This window comes from Ranitomeya variabilis, chromosome 4, assembly GCF_051348905.1.
Source record: "Ranitomeya variabilis isolate aRanVar5 chromosome 4, aRanVar5.hap1, whole genome shotgun sequence".
NCBI lineage: Eukaryota > Metazoa > Chordata > Amphibia > Anura > Dendrobatidae > Ranitomeya > Ranitomeya variabilis.
The window spans coordinates 528,516,401-528,534,038 of NC_135235.1; the positions used below are offsets into that span (position 1 = coordinate 528,516,401).

Genomic DNA, 17,638 nt, shown 5'->3' on the forward strand with positions numbered 1-17,638 from the left:
CGATCCACCCGCCGCTATTAACTAGTTAAATGCCGCTGTCAAACGCTGACCGCAGCATAACTACTGCTTCCGGCCATCGGGCCGGAAATGAGTGCATCGCTGACCCCCATCACGTGATCGGGGGTCAGATAGCATCAGCATGACAACCTGAGGTCTCCTTGAGACCTCTATGGTTGTTGATGCCGGCTTGCTGTGAGCGCCACCCTGTGGTTGGCGCTCATAGCAAGCCTGTAATTTAGCTACATAGGAACAATTTGATGATCGCTCCTATGTAGCTGAGCCGATCCAGTTGTGCCAGTTTCTATCCTCCCATGGAGGCTATTGAAGCATGGCAAAAGTAAAAAAATAAAATAAATAAATAAATATATATATTTATAAAAGTTTAAATCCCCTCCCTTTCACCCCATTCAAAATAATAATAATAAAAAAAAAAAAAAAAAAAAAAAAAAAAAATCAAACCTACACATAATTGGTATCGCCGCGTTCAGAATTGTGTTTAAAATGCAATAACAGGCGATCAAAAGAACATATCTGCACCAAAATGGCATCATTAAAAACGTCAGTTCGGCACGCAAAAAATAAGCCCTCACCCGACTCCAGATCACGAAAAATGGAGACGCTACGGGTATTGGAAAATGGTGCTATTTTTTTTTTTTTAGCAAAGTTTGGAATTTTTTTACAACTTTGATAAAGAACCTAGACATGTTAGGTGTCTGAACTCGTAATGACCTGGAGAATCATAATGGCAGGTCAGTTTTAGCATTTGGTGAACCTAGCAAAATAGCCAAACAAAAAAAAAGTGTGGGATTGCCCTTTTTTTGCAATTTCACCGCACTTGGAATTTTTTTACCCCATTTTCTAGTACACGACATGGTAAACCCAACGATGTCATTCAAAAGTAAAACTTGTCCCACAAAAAACAAGCCCTCACATGGCCATATTCATGGAAAAAAAAAAAAAGAAAAAAAAAAAAAGTTATAGCTCTGGGAAGGAGGGGAGCGGAAAACGAACACGGAAAATCCCAAGGTCACGAAGGGGTTAATGAACATTCTGGATTTTTCCATGATGCGTTTCGGCTGTGGAAAAAAACACAGCATGAGCACAACAATGCGGAATTCCATTAAAAATAATGGGATGCGTTTTATAAGCATTTCCGCAGCGGAAAAAAATGCAAAGTGGGCACATTGACTTAAAGTCATCCTTCACTTTGACCACATTGCTCATTTTTCACATTTTTAAATTAAAACTGAGAACTAAGAAATCTTCTGTGCGTGACAGCTCGGCCAGGTCTTCCTTCTCTGACTGTATGTGGCTGTTCATATGGCTGCAGCAGAAACTCCCACCCGCTCCATGCATCCTAGGGCTGGGGATTAAGGTTTCATTTCAACATTCATTACCAGGTATAGCTTCCTTGCAAGAAGTGGTCTACAATTGGGGGAGGGGGAATTCAGTTTCTGGAGTACACGCAATGTCTAGCTTTGCAGCTCAGTGCCATCCACTTGAATGGAGGCATGTTGCAATACTAGGAACTGCCCATAGGCAACAACCTTACCAAAGTCGCCGTTTCCGCCTGTCAATCAATGTGGTCTGGTCAAATGGGCGTGGTGGAATCGCTTCTTCTCCCCCAGATCTTGCTTATCTTTCCGTTGGTGGCGTAGTGGTTTGCGCATGCCCAACAGCGGAATGCACTGCGCAGCTGAAGAAAAAGAGCGCGATCTGCGCTATTAAACGGTTTAGTGCTGGCGGCGGCCATCTTCCTGAGGCCGCGCGTGCGCAGATGGAGCGCTCTGCTGTCCGGGGCTTCAGGAAAATGGCCGCGGGATGCCGCGCGTGCGCAGATGGAGATCGCGGCGGACATTTTCCTGAAGCCGAGATGCGATCTCCATCTGCGCACGCGCGGCATCCCGCGGCCATTTTCCTGAAGCCACGGGAAGCCAAGCACTACCATCTGCGCACGCGCGGCCTCAGGAAGATGGCCGCCACCAGCGCTAAACCGTTTAATAGCGCAGATCGAACTCTTTTTCTTCAGCTGCTCAGTGCATTCCGCTGTTGGGCATGCGCAAACCACTACGCCACCAACGGAAAGATAAGCAAGATCTGGGGGAGAAGAAGCGATTCCACCACGCCCATTTGACCAGACCACATTGATTGACAGGCGAAAACGGCAACTTTGGTAAGGTATTTCGGCAGCATAGGTGGGGAATCCGGGTACACAAAATACACTATTGTAAAGCACAGCTCAGGCCCTATTTAATGGTATTTTTATCTCATACTGAAAAAACGGGGTGACAGGTTCCCTTTAACCCTTCAGCGTCCTGAGGGCCATTATAGTACTCAACCAATAACATGCATTCAGACTATAAGAATATTATGGAATACCGTATATACTCGAGTATAAGCCGACCCGAGTATAAGCCGACCCCCCTAATTTTGCCACAAAAAACTGGGAAAATTTATTGACTCGAGTATAAGCCTAGGGGGGAAAATGCAGCAGCTACCGGTAAATGTCAAAAGTAATAATAGATACCAATAAAATTAAAATTAATTGAGACATCAGTAGGGTAAGTGTCTTTGAATATCCATATTGAATCAGGAGCCCATATAATGCTCCATAAAGTTTATGATGGCCCCATAAGATGCTCCATATTAAAATATGCCCCATATAATCCTGCATAAAGGGTAATAAAAGGCCCCATAAGATGCTCCATAGACACATTTGCCCAATATAATGCTGCACAAATGCTGATTATGGCCCCATAAGATGCTCTATAAAGATATTTGCCCCTTATAGTGCTGCACAAACGTTATGGCCCTATAAGATGCTCCATACAGACACTTGCCCCATATGCCGTAGTGCCCTACAAACGTTAATTATGGCCCCATACAGACACTTGCCCCATATAGTGCTGCAGAAACGTTATGGCCCCATATAGTGCTGCAGAAACGTTATGGCCCCATATAGTGCTGCAGAAACGTTATGGCCCCATATAGTGCTGCAGAAACGTTATGGCCCCATATAGTGCTGCAGAAACGTTATGGCCCCATATAGTGCTGCAGAAACGTTATGGCCCCATATAGTGCTGCAGAAACGTTATGGCCCCATATAGTGCTGCAGAAACGTTATGGCCCCATATAGTGCTGCAGAAACGTTATGGCCCCATATAGTGCTGCAGGAACGTTATGGCCCCATATAGTGCTGCAGGAATGTTATGGCCCCATATAGTGCTGCAGGAACGTTATGGCCCCATATAGTGCTGCAGGAACGTTATGGCCCCATATAGTGCTCCAGGAACGTTATGGCCCCATATAGTGCTCCAGGAACGTTATGGCCCCATATAGTGCTCCAGGAACGTTATGGCCCCATATAGTGCTGCAGGAATGTTATGGCCCCATATAGTGCTGCAGGAACGTTATGGCCCCATAGATGCTCCATACAGACACTTGCCCCATTTGCTGCGATAAAAAAAATAAATCACATACTCACCTCTCCGTCGCTCAGGCCCCCGGCACTTTCAATAGTCACCTGCTCCTCGTTCCGGCGCCGATCTGTTTCCAGCACTGACGTTCAGCAGAGGGCACGCACTGACCACGTCACCGCGCCCTCTGACCTCAGCGTCAGTGCTGGAGACAGATCGGCGCCCGGAACGAGGAGCAGGTGACTATCGCGCAGCGCTGCTCTCCCCTCCCCGTATACTCACCTGGTCCTGCCGCTGTGTAGATCCTGCTTCCCCGACGCCGCAGCGCTTCATCCTGTACTCAGCGGTCACATGGTACTGCTGATTACAGTAATGAATATGCGGCTCCACCCCTATGGGAGGTGGAGACGAATATTCATTTACTGTAATGAGCGGGACCATGTGACCCCTGAGTACAGGAAGAAGCTGAAGCTGCTGCTGCCGGCGCTGGGGAAGCAGGGACTGCACCTGGACTAGGTGAGTATTTTTAGACAGCCCCCGCTCCCCCTCCCCTGCCGACCCCCGGTATAACTCGAGTATAAGCCGAGAGGGGCAATTTCAGCCCAAAAAAGTGGGCTGAAAATCTCGGCTTATACTCGAGTATATACGGTAGATCATAAAGATCAAACAGAGGTATAGAAAGAGCACAGTTCACACATGGGATGGAGCAGCAAGTTATATTTGTGCCCTGCAAGGTAAAGGTAATGCTCACCTGAGAGCCTTGAGGGAGAGGTTGGTAATCGATGTGCATGAGGCCAGGTCCAAATGTTTCAATTTACAGCAAAATTTACTGAGACTAGACGAGGTTCTGTAAGGAAGGACAAGCACAAGAAGTCAGTGGCGCCATACAGCCTGCAAAAGGCTTGGATCAAAGATTTCTGCACAGACTATTGCAAGCTTTGCAAGTGACCCATACCCAATCAGAGAGAAGAGATCTGGCTGTCACTAAAGACCCCTGTGCAATGCATGTTATTCTGGGTCTGTAGGGATGACCCCCTCACTGGCACAATCACCATATTAAAGGGAATGTGTAATCAGAAAACCGGTTATGGTTTTTTAAATGGTATTTTGAAAACATTTGTGCTACGAATAAAAAAAACAAAAAACATCTATTCTTGCAATTTTCATACTGGCCACTAGGCCTAATAGTAGACTCCTGCTTCCTGTCTAGAAGAATAACATGGGCATGCTCTAATCCAGGCAAAGGCCACAATAAATTTTAACAGTGTATTGTGAATGGCAGATGGTGGATCCTGTATCATCCACAATTAATATTAAATAATGTGTATATATTATATATATTGCCCTTCATTGTAATCTGTCTGACAATATTAACACTGATGAGACGTCATCTGAATAGCACAGGAAGCACAAGATTAGTAGAAGGCCTAGATGCCAGTGTGAAAACAGTAAGATCTTAGATTTTTCTATACAGATAGTGAAAAGAAATTGGAGAAAAAAAAAAAAACAAAACAAAAAAAAAAAACACCCCAACTCACAAAATTATAAAAAATACAATTAACATAAAAACCTGAATTAAACAAAAGGTAAATTTTCTGATGAGACATTCCAAGTGGAAACCCCTTTTAAAACAGTCAACCCTACAGTTATGTGACACTGTTTCCTGTATATAACTATTACATTATAGAGCTGGGGAGGTGGCAAGGCCATTATATCAACATGCCACCCTTTAAAAAAAAAAACAAAACAACAAAGTGAATGAACTGGATGATGCCCGCTTGGGCACCATGAAGATTTCAACATGTGAGCCCGGATAAGGTTGGGAATAGTCTTGAAATATGATTTTTGGAAACCACAAATGACGAGGTTGTCTGATGTTCCAGTCTTCAGGAGCCCACCGCCACCCTGCCTCTGAGCTTCCTGGTTGACGGGGGCAGTGTGCTCCTAAAGACTCACAATACTCCTGACGGCCCGAACAGAGCGCTATTGGACGCTGCTAACGGAAGCGACTTTCCCTCTGCAACACAGGAGAACAAGTGGAAAGACAGAGGGTGGCCGGATCCAGCAGTATGCTCCGCTTCAGAGCAGGACTTAAAAGAGTGTGCTCTATGCCAAGGAGACCGACCACCTACAAGGTAGCCAGTTACCTTAGGAATTAGCAGTACACAAGAGAAATAAAAATCCCTTCGGTCAAAGAAAGAGAGGATTTTTATTAAGCGGTAATCTGAAAAAGCGCTTTATATAAGCACTTTACAATTTCACCCATTTAAAAATAAACACCTTTGATTGCATATAATCTTAAGAAGCTTATACATTAGAAAGGGTGTTCGGAATTAGAAAATAATTCATATTAGATATACTTTTTATGGGGAGGGGCGATGGGAAGAAACAGTACTACACTTGTCCATGAGCTGCGTTTAGACTAAGCTGCATTAACCTTAATGGGGATCAGTTGCAATACCAGACACAGCCCATGTGTAGAAGTGGCGCTGTGCCTAGAAAAGAAAACAAAGAATGACCCTTTTCTAATCTAGGTCTCGTCCAATATCCATTAAGGATAATTCACCAACAAAGTCCATTGTTACGTGGACCTCCCATATACCACGCATTATTACTCACGTGTCAGTGATTTTGGTGCAGCCATTTAGATTTAATACCTCAATATTCCTACAGTTCTGGGCAAATGTTCTGTAAGGGAAAACAAAAAAGACTTTGTAAGTATCTGAAAGGAACAAAAGAACATTTAGGAATGTAGCAGATAGTACTGAGCCTGTAGCCCAATTCCAGGGCTGGGGTCCTCCTCTACACTGATCATAGAGAGAAGGGGGGGGGGGGGGGGGGCAGATGACAGTGCATATTCCCGAAACTGGCACAACCATTATGTGCCCTGAAGTAAGTGGCCATACAAGGCGATAATCTGTGTATTTCCAGAAGTGTGAGAGCGTTCAATGACATATTCTGAGGAAGCAATCTCCCATAGCCTGCCTTATCGCACAGTAGTTTGAAGTGTAAGGGCCCTTTCACACTGCGTTCTTCACCAAGTTCAGTGGTCCAGTCAGGGCTTACGTCTGAATCCCCCTCAAAACTGGTATCGGCAAGTGTGATAATGACTACATCTGGGTGTTCGTATACATCCGAAAATGATTCATGACAGAGCACAAGGTGACCCCGTCTGCTCCATTATAGTCAATGGTCCCATGTAGGCCTGAAACCCATTTTGGGGGGGGGGGGGGTTTGGATGCAACAACCGACGGGACCACTGAATGTGGGCAATAGCGTTGTGTAAGCACCTTAAGGCATTTTCGAGTTTGTGTGTAGAGTCCAATGTACAATCTGCTGAGGAACCCATGTATTTCTACTGCCGCTCTACATAGCCTTGGTCATGGAGATATACTAATAGTCTCTGTAGTAAAGTCATCTCATTACAGTAGATTCCACAATGTTGGTCCACACGTACCTCAGGGCATTATCCCCTACGCCAAGGCATCCACGTAAACTGAGCTTTCGGAGGAAGCCCCCACATCTCTTTGATATATTCTCTACCACACGACCCTGGAACATAATAGTGATAACAAGAGATGAAGGAATCAAAATATTTAACCTGACGGAAGGAAAAGAACATGAAAAACTACTCGATTAATTAATTACCTCTATGTCCCTCTGGAAGTCAAACAAGTCAATTCGCTGCCAGTTGCTTCCATCAAGCGCGAGGACATTCCAGGCCTGAAAGAGAAATCAATGATCTTAAAGAGGTTTATCTCTAAAATAAGAGACAAGTTGGATCTATGGACATCATCCAAAAAGTGTAATCCTCTTCACGGGGGCATTACTGGGATCCAACTACACCTAGGACTTCATCACGGGAGACAGCCATGGTCAATGAGAAGGGATCGATTGACCTCACTGGTCTTCACTTACCCTGGAGACTTGAGCACATCGACATAAGGTTACAACATCTAGAAAGGAGAAGATCCTAGCGAGAGAGGAAGATTAAAAAAAACAACATTATGAACTGTCCTGCCAAGAATGACCAGAGTAATGGATGGTCAGCCACATTTCCATTGCTAAAGGCAATATCTTACCTAAGCAGAAGCTCCTTTGGAAGCTTCTTGTTGATTAGAGCCTCATCATTGTTTGAGAACATCTGAAAGAAAGACAAGCAATAAAAATAAATAATTAAAAAAAAGAAAAAAAAAGAAAGGTTAATAAGAGGAAACAAGAAGGGGGGTGGGGGGGGGGGGGGATGGGGCAAGGCTAAGTACACGCTGGGTGCTTTTCCTGCAGCAAAACCTGAGTGCTTGGCACGTGTAGTGTGAAATTAGCCTTTTAATGTTTAATAAAAGTCTGAAAAACATGGAGATACTAAAGAAAATCTGACGCAGACCATAGGTGTGATCCTACATGCCCAGTTCTTCTTACACCAAAACATCTACTGGACTGGCAGCACCTAGGCATGGCAAGTATCTGGCGAATCATTAGCACTCCCCGAGTCCCTTCCACCAGTCCACTAAATACTGATGCAATTAGAATTTGTCCCTCTAATTTTTTCTGTTCCTTGTGAATATTAGTATTATTTTTTAAATGTAACAATTATCTGAACCGTATTCCTAATGCTAGCCCCATTTAGGGTTAGAAAAAGTGCTTTAAAAAAAAAAATAAAAAATAGTGTTAATACTGAATTAAGACAGGATATTGGGGAGGGGGTCTGCGCTTTCATGTTCCCCCTCCTGTTTACACAGCCATATGAGGGCTTTTTTTGTGGGACAAGTTATACTTTTATACCATTCAGTTTATCATGTGATGCGTTGTAAAAAACGGGGGAAAAAAAAAAAAAAAAAAGTTAAAAAAAATTCCAAGTACAGCAAAAGTGCCTTAAAAAAAATAAAAATAAATAAAAAATAAATTTGTAAGCTAAATCAATAAATAAGTCCTGATGTCCCTATACTCCGAGACCTGTGCCATGTTCAGCTGTCAGGAGACCAGGCTGGGTGAGGGCTTGTTGTTTTGTCCCCCGAGGAGACGCATTTATCGATCCCATTTTCGGGTAGAAACGATGTTTTGATGCTTCTTATCACATTCTCTTTGAGATATTGCAGCAGTTGGAAAACCACAGTTATAGTGTTTTGGTTTTATTTTATTGCTGCAGAGTTGACAGATCGGGTTAATCAATTTCATACAATGACAGATCAAACTTTTACGGACGTAACAATACCACGTGTGATTTTTCTATTTCTTTATTTTTTAAGATTGAAAAAAAAAAAAAAGGGGGGGGGGGGCGATTTGAACTTTTAGATCCATGAGCTGTGCATAGGCAGTAACAGATGACAGTGCTCACTTCATTGTACCGACATCTGTTATCTCTGCTGCTGCCCATGCAGATAGAGAAAAGCCGATGACAAACCCCATGTCAGCTCCTGCACAGGCAGCGCAGAGCAGTTAGCACTGCTCCAAGACGTAGCGACACTACTTGCCAGTGCTGCCGATTTGAAAGTAGTGGAGTCGAAATTTTGCACCCCACAGACTTTAGAGCCCAAGACAACTGCCAACATTGGCTGTGTGGTCTGTATCGGCAGTGCTGCTAAGCGATTACTGTCCGGCTGCAGCAGTGATGTCATGTTGAGTGCTGCAGCCGGACAGTAATCGGGGCAGTGGAGAAGCACTGTAGAATACATGAGGGCGAGCAAATGTCTTCCATCTACAAAACTGAGCCTAGAGCTAAAAGTTTGCTATAAGGGGATGTAAGGTTTCTTGAGTTTAATGGGTGGGCTTTGTCATGCCACGCCGTAGCTCTGCCCAGTATAGCGTGAGCCGGCCTTAAAGTGCTGTGAAACAGCCACTTGACGTTTGTAGGTCATAAGATGGCAAATAAACAGAATTTATTTTTTTAAGAAAGGATTCTTCCTAGAACTTCCACAAAACCTCAAAATCCAGGGTTGAACAAATGCTACAGAGACATCCCTGGTGAGAGCAGTGTGGCCAGCCATGAATAGATGTATGCCCGGTAACTAGCGCATGCAGCTGGACTATTACACATGTCCTTCTATGGCCCAGACAGCTTGGTCATAGCCCAACTCCAAAGGACAGGGATTACAGTGCAACCCAATGAGGACTGCAGTTTCCTGGTTGCCAAGAGAGGGCGCTGGCGCTTTATATTTATGTATGATGTTACTATACCCTTCTGAAATGTACCGTGCTGCGGAATATGTTGGCGCTATAGAAACAAAAATTATTCCTATATAGGTGCCGCTCAGACTCCGCTGTAAGAGGCGCCTCCTGCTGACTTGCGAGCTGCTATAGACACAGGTAAAAGATAGGAAGTGATAGTTTAGAAATTATTTCTTATGCATCATTCAGGTCAGTTGCACACCGGGAGAAATATAAGTACCGAGGAGTTCTAGTCATTTATTATAATTACAGGATTTGAACAGAATTAATTGATATATAGAATATTTCTGGGATTTATAGAGGGACACATGGTGGCTGGGCAGGTCAGTAGGAATAATGATCGGGTTGGTGGCAGCAGGCTAGATGGAGGAGCACAGCAATGAGCCGTCTGCAGACTCTCCTACAGCTTCCCTTCAACAATCCAAAATGATCTGCTAACATTTCAAATATAGCGGCATTAGGAGTTGTATAGGTCATTGGGCACCAGTCTCAAGATCATTTACATCTAGGGGGATGAAAACCCTTCCCGACCTCCTAGGCCTGCTCATACTTCTGCATACTTCTAAAAGAAAGAAGACATTTTTTTTTTATAAATATTAATTTTTTTTTTCTTGGAGATTCTCTTCATTAAACGGGTTGCTTCACTATATTAAAGTCCTTATCCTTTCAATATCATATTGGTGGGTGTCCAATAGCCGGCATGCCCACCAATCAGACCTGCCTGGATGTTAGAGGTTGTGAAGCTGAACAGCTCCATTACCTGTGAAGTGGCCGCGGCCGGGTACTGCACATCCCCTTTACGATTGGATCGGCGGTACCTGGCTGATACACAGGTGACTGATCTGTGCTGTTCAGCTCCACAACTGCTGCCAGCACCAAGAACTGATGATCGGTGGAACGCCTGGTGGTGACCCCCACTAATCTGATATTTGTGAGTTATCCTGAGGATCAGTCATCAGTATAAAACCCCTTTAAAAGATTACTATGGTTTAATCTATAGGTGCTATGGAAATCTGTGTCTCCATAGTAACAGACGACAACAATGCTTGTCTAGTCTGATCCTGCCATTGCACTCCCATTCACCTGTCCTCTACTTATTGCTAATCTACCAAACTGGTATCCGGCTGATCACCTCTGATCTGGGTCCTCTAATTGCCGGAGAGCAGCTATTATCAGACGGAAAGCCATTTAGAGGAATGACAGTGTATAATGAGTAGATGGGCCAGGACTACCAAAGTGGTAGCCCCCTAAAGAGTCTTTTGGCCCTAACCTCTTAAAAACTGGAATGACCCCATAAGGAATTTATGGAATCTCAGAAGAAAATGTAGGTAGCTTAAATTGTGAAGTAGTTCTGATGTTAGGGAAGATCCGTGTCACATCAACCCAATGGATATGTGAGAGCCCCCAACCCCCCCCCCCCCCAATTTAAGAGAATGTTTCAGAACTGTAAAATCGTTCGTGAGCTTATCACTACACGATCAAGACGGGCGGTAAGTAGGGAGTTGCCTTTTAAGCAGTTTCCACACACATTGGTGTAGATTCCAAAAATAATGAAGCGTCTTGGGTTTAATAGCACATTACAAGAAGACTAGTGATGAGCGAATATACTCGTTGCTCGAGATTTCCCGAGCACGCTCGGATGACCTCAAAGTATTTTTTAGTGCTCGGAGATTTAGTTTTCATCGCGGCAGCTGGATGATTTACATCTGTTAGCCAGCTTGATTACATGTGGGGATTCCCTAGCAACCAGGCAACCCCCACATGTACTTATGCTGGCTAATAGCTGTAAATCATTCAGCTGCGGCGATGAAAACAATCTCCGAGCACTAAAAAATATTCGGAGGACCCCCGAGCAACGAGTACACTCGCTCATCACTAAAGAAGACCCCCCCCCCCCGATGAGAGCTGCATTATCAATAATCATCATCTTCTAGGGGCCGCAGCCCATCCATGTAATATCAGCGGTGGAAGGTGCCCCCAGCAATGAGATCTGATTGCTGGGGGGCGGGTCAGACGCTGGACCCCTGGTCGTGTACTGAATGGGTTGATTTTAAGATATTATTCTAGTGGGAAAACCACCATTACTGGAAATGCTCCATCGCACAGGGGCTCAATAATAGCCAGCAGGGAATTTCTTGCTCAGCGTGGTCGCCCTGCAGACAGAAGCTTTTAGGACAGTCTGTGTCCAGAAGTCTGCAGGGCAAGTAGAGAAATGTCGTTATTCCTGTAGTCGGCAGGAGAGGAGCTGATAACTTTCCCTGTACAGTGGCGGCTGGAGCCACATATATGGCGGTATACACACGGCGCGCAGGTGCAGGGACTTTTGCATACAGCTATAAACACAATGCTGCTCGCTTTATCTGTGTCAACATGTCAGTATGCAAATACCTCAGCTTGTGAAAGGAACAATAACCTGGTGTCTATGTAGTCAATTGTTCTCTGTTATCAGCCACATCAAACCAGCAGTAGAAGTCTCTGCCCTCCTATATGTGTGAATACGTCCTTACATCTATGTGAGCGATAATAGTTGGTGGTCTTATCATTCTGCCCGTCTATAAAGGGCTGAACACTCGGGGCACAGTTGGCAGAGGCTTTTCAGGCTCCTCCTGTGTGAGGGTGACGAGGGCACGCACGAGCTTTTATGTCCCAGCAGTCCTCTGATAATACCCCTGTCTCGGTCATCTAGCTGCAGTGAATGGCGAGGAGACATCGCTCTGATACACGGTCCCAGACTCCACGCTGATTGCCGGGTGGGGGTGGCAGGTTTAATTAAATATACAGCCGAACCCGCGAGCCAGCGGCATCATTACTTCTCTCAGGGAAGTTACACATCGTTGGCAGCAGCAGAAATTAATTTCCGTTTTAGCCTGCGTATAAAGCGAACCTCCCAGGGTAGCCATCGTACCACCACCACCCATAACACAGGGTATTAACATGAAAGAAGCAGGCAGAGGTGCACTACATGGCCCAGAAAGCCCTGCAGAGTTTAGCAACAGGAGAACATACAAGTCATTAATGTGCCTTTTCCCCTGCTGCTGGCATCAGCTGGCACCAAGGGGCATTATAAAGAGTAATGACCTAGGCAGCAGTATACAATGAGGGGGCTTTCTAAATCTGCTCAGACAGTAGTCGGCAGGGGAAGAAGGCCATTTACCCCCCCTAATAAACCATATGCATGTGAGCGGGCACATTAGAGGGGGAATAAGGAGCAATAGCTGTGTGGGCAGCTGTAGGGTAGACCATCAATGTTTCATCAGCGGGACCCTTCTGATCAGCACTGTGAAGGGGGTCCGCCAGTCTCATTTATGTAAGAGCAGCGGTACCTACCCATATGGGCGAGACACTGATAATAATGAAGAGGACACCACACTCGTAGGACCCCACCAGCCAAACATTATACGGACAGACCCTCGGAGTTCGCTTGTGTTACCCCAACATAGTCCTTTATAGCATATATGGCTGCCCTCTACAGCATATAGGCACCATCTAACACCACATATCGTCTGTAGTGCCCACCCGGAGTCACACTGCAGTTGGTGCCCACTGAGGCCCTATTCAGAGAAGGACGGCATCATCATCTTTATGACAGACAATAGCCCTGTGGAGCAGACTGCTTCCTTCTAGTAATCAGCAAGGGGCACACTGATCCGACCACGGATAACGGTGGGACAATGCCCTTTACTTCACTCCAGCTACAGGGAGCATTTCCTAGGAGTTGTTATTTAGGCAGTTCCCCAAGCGCCCATTGTTACAGTCCACCAGAGGCCTGTTGTCTCAAGTCATAGGACATGTGACAATCTTCCTCTTACTGATGTAGGAGTACAGCCCTATAATAAGCCCTACACCCAGATTATCAGAGCAGACCCAGGCAGAATTGCATACCCTGGACCTTCAGAGCTGCAAACAACTACATAGAAGTTTTTTAAAAAAGTGTGAATTTCTATTCTGACTTTTCCTGCATCAGAACTACAAAATCAGTTTCAGAGCTAACACTACACTGGTGTATAACACAGCTGAGTGCTCTCCAATGTTTCATCTGATAGTATAACCTTGTGCCGATCACTGCAGATCAGTGATTATTTTCTCATGTCGGCTCAGAATTTCAGATCACTCGCACCCATATAAGTCTATGGGCATGTACGGACTGGGCCTGGCATTTGAAGTCACATAGGCCCATGCTGTACGTGTCTCCGAGCACCAGATGGGATATATTACCAATTTTACCCTGGATGGAAGAAAGCAAGATTTACTACCAGACTAATATTTCTGATGATACCTGTGGCCTGCTGGAGTGATGGAGTTGGCCACTTTGTGCTCCATCACTACTCTTAACATTGATTCTGCCAACACAATGTATCAGACTAGGCAGCCCACGACCAGACAGGCCCTTCTAGCATTTGCCAGAATTGCCAGTCCGGCCCTGTCTATGGGTGATGGTGAAACATTGGACTGCACTCAGACATCATCTGAGTGCAGTCCGACATCCATAGACACAGAGTAGAAGATGGAGAAATTAATTTCTCTGTACCTGTACTACAATCCTCTCATGCGAGAGCCAGATCCATCTCTGACAGGTTTGATCCGACTGTCAATAGAATAATCGGCCTCATTCTCTAGCAGGAGAAAATGTACAGCAGTGCGAGCGAGCCTGAAGAGGGAAAACATGGGGAAACTTATTTGCCGTTTTCAGGAGCAGTTTCTTGTCAGGGAATCAGGGCAATACTTTCCACTCACAGAGACTGAAAATCTGTACAGACTTGATTTGCTGAAGGATTATACAAACATTATTAGTACCTATTAAATATCAAAATGGAAAAAATAGAAACACACTAGGCCTACGCGTTTTGAGCACAAAGGTTCTTAATGGGCTGTGATTAGCGAAACGCATAGGCCTAGTGGGTTTCTATTTTTTCCCCATTTTGATAGGACCTAATAATGTTTTTATAGTCCTTTACACTGTGGTTGCTGGAGGTCTTCCTGCCTTCTCAGTGAGCTTTTCCACCCTGGAGATGGCCCGTGGTCCCTGCCCGTGGTCCGCACCCTTATCACATGATACCCAGACAGGTGGAGCTGATGGGAGATTTTCTTCTTTGCCATTGAGACACCTGACGTTGCAATCATGAACCAGCTCCGTAGACACATGCACCACTAGTCCCAGCATGCTGCAGTGTCTCCTAATGCCAGATGTGAAAGTGAGAGGTGCCGCATAGCCCCTGGGACCCCCTGCAGGCACAAGAGGGGGCGCAATCTATGAACAATAAGGCTTTATTTCCATAAGCCGAGGCCAAAGATGAGGACAGCACCCTAAAACCAACTAAACCTGTGGGTGCAGATGTGAGGGAGGCGAGGGGCTGCCAGGGACCCCCGATCCCTCACGTAGTGGGGGACATCAGCCTGAATGGCACTAATGTTACCAGGGTGCGGGGGATGGAGCAGACACATTGGACTTCATCCATCGCTCAGTCCCAAAACTGGTGAAAGACGCTATGGAGAATCGCTTCATCTCAGGATTAACTGTTACAGTGCTGGGATAAGCGGCGCCATGCCACTCAGGAATTATTAGACATGATCCGGTACATTTTAGAGCCGATCCCATGGTTTCCTGAGGTCGGAGCCATCAGTGTGATGATCCCAGGGGTTACAGGTAATGGCCATGGGTCACATCCCAGAACTACCCCATCCCCCAACATCAGAGGGCACTGTCACCATCCTGCCCCCTCCCTCCATCATCCATATACCCCCAGAAATCTCTCCCATCACCCACACACAACACCCGGTACAGGAGTCGCACCTCAAACCGGCTCTTGGTCACCCCGTTCATCTCTCTCCGCATGGGGGCGCTGTGGGCGCTCTCGGGGTGCTGAGCCCCTTTGTGTCCGGGATCCGCCGAGAAGTGACAGGGGCGCCGCCTGTCCCAGCAGCAGTGACCGGGTGGAGGCAGCAGAGCGGCCGTGTCAGGAGCTCCGCTCCCCGGGCTGTGTCCTGTGCTGTCACCGGGGCTGCCCGGGATCCTCTCCCGTCTCTAAGGCCTTTAACTTTAGCCCAAAACAATAACACCCGCACCTGCCAGCATCGGCGCCTGTGATTGGCTGAGTGAGGTAGAAGAGGGCGGGGCTACAAGCTGACAGCTGATCGTAGCCCCAGGGACTAATGGGAAAGCCGGCACCGGGGACTGGAGCAGAGGCCGGAAACTGCCGCCTACTCCCGGCTGACAGTCTGACACTCCGCCGGCAGATCGGGCCCCTAGGGGCCCCGAGTCTCGCTCCTTCCTTTAGTATAGCTTTAGCCAATAAGAAAGAGAGCACGGGCATTTAAACGTGACGTCATTATCGCGGGAATCCTTACACTGAGAAGACTAGAGATTTAAAGGGCCAGTACCCTGAAGTGTATGCAGTCTATTGTTCCCTGTAAGCAGCCATTGCAGACTAGGGCGAGGCTGGCTGTGGTGGGATCATTGCTAGCAGTGCCTGCCCCATAATCACTGCTCTATATCCAGTCACAGCTACATTCACGTGGAGATGAGGTCTGCCCTGTGTACCAGCTGCACTTCTGTATTATCTGCACACTTTAGGGTCACTGCTGGGTATTTTTATTAGGTTTTTTTTCATAGGTGCAGGGTTGTGGACTCATGGCCAAGTGTTTAATGGGTTAATCCACTTTATCCGCTGCGTTTTTCCATCTTAAACCCGTGAGTAAGAAGATTTAGCTGGGGATTTCAGAGAGAGAATAGATCAGTCACCTGGAGGATTAAATCAATTTCAGGAAAGGAGGAAGAAGGTCTCCGGCAGCGGATCACCGTCCGGCCTTGTCTATACGAAAATAGCGACGAATTCAGGGACCAGAACTGGTGATTGGCTTCCTCCATGTCCAGTGTTGTCAGGAAAGTCTGATGCTTGCATATTACACAGGTCAGAAAAAGACCTAGGTCCATCAATAGATTTATCAGGAGCGGAGAAACGGTTTCCTATTTATTGTATGCCATCAAGTAACTAAGATTCTCTTAGAAAAGCCATGCATGGATGAGATTAGAAAAAAATGGCACACTTAGATGCAGTACCAGACCCAACCTATCAATAAGTGTGGCACCGTCTCTGAAAGAAAATAGCCCTGCGTTATTAATCCTGTACAACCACTTACAAGGGAAAATCCGTCTGGGATATTTTAACCCCTTAAGCCCCGAGGGTGGTTTGCACGTTATGGACCGGGCCAATTTTTACAATTCTGACCACTGTCCCTTTATGAGGCTATAACTCTGGAACGCTTTGACGGATCTTGGCGATTCTGACATTGTTTTCTCGTGACATATTGTACTTCATGATAGTGGTAACATTTATTCGATATAACTTGCGTTTATTTGTGAAAAAAATTGAAATTTGGCGAAAATTTTGAAAATTTCGCAATTTTCCAACTTTGAATTTTTATGCCCTTAAATCACAGACATATGTCACGCAAAATACTTAATAAGTAACATTTCCCACATGTCTACTTATATATTGGAAACTAGACCTCCCAAGGAACTTATCTAGATGTGTTTTGAGAACTTTTAACCCCCAAGTGTTTCACTAAAGTCTATAGCGCAAAGCCGTGAAAATAAAAATTCTTTTTTTTTTCACAAAAATTATTTTTTAGCCTCCAGTTTTGTATTTTCACAAGGGTAACAGGATAAATTAGACCCCAAAAGTTGTTGTCCAATTTGTCCTGAGTACGCTGATGCCCCATATGTGGGGGGGAACCACTGTTTGGGTGCATGACAGAGCTCGGAAGGGAAGGAGCGCCATTTGGAATGCAGCCTTAAATGGATTGGTCTGCAGGCGTCACGTTGCATTTGCAGAGCCCCTGATGTACCCAAACAGTACAAACCTCCCACAAGTGACCCCATATTGGAAACTAGACCTCCCAAGGAACTTATCTAGATGTGTTGTGAGAACTTTGAACCCCCAAGTGTTTCACTACAGTTTATAACGCAGAGCCGTGAAAATAAAACATCTTTTTTTCCCACAAAAATGATTTTTAGCCCCCCAAATTTTTATTTTCCTAAGGATAACAAGAGATCTTGG

General features: G+C 45.6%; 1 protein-coding gene across 2 annotated transcripts in view; it reads right to left on the reverse strand.

The window, feature by feature from the left end:
* Positions 1 to 15,780, reverse strand: part of FBXL20 (F-box and leucine rich repeat protein 20) — a 37,564-nt gene extending 21,784 nt beyond the window's left edge. The window contains exons 1-7 of one of the 2 annotated variants that reach the window (XM_077252352.1): positions 15,373 to 15,780; positions 7,499 to 7,560; positions 7,335 to 7,389; positions 7,065 to 7,139; positions 6,874 to 6,968; positions 6,036 to 6,104; positions 4,168 to 4,263 (exon numbers count right to left, since the gene is read on the reverse strand). In XM_077252352.1, coding sequence (XP_077108467.1) covers positions 4,168 to 4,263; positions 6,036 to 6,104; positions 6,874 to 6,968; positions 7,065 to 7,139; positions 7,335 to 7,389; positions 7,499 to 7,560; positions 15,373 to 15,414 — 494 coding nt within the window. In that variant the 5' untranslated portion in view covers positions 15,415 to 15,780. The remainder of the gene's footprint in view (positions 1 to 4,167; positions 4,264 to 6,035; positions 6,105 to 6,873; positions 6,969 to 7,064; positions 7,140 to 7,334; positions 7,390 to 7,498; positions 7,561 to 15,372) is intronic. The other variant, XM_077252350.1, reaches the window with a different exon arrangement.
* Between the last annotated feature and the right edge of the window lie 1,858 nt (positions 15,781 to 17,638).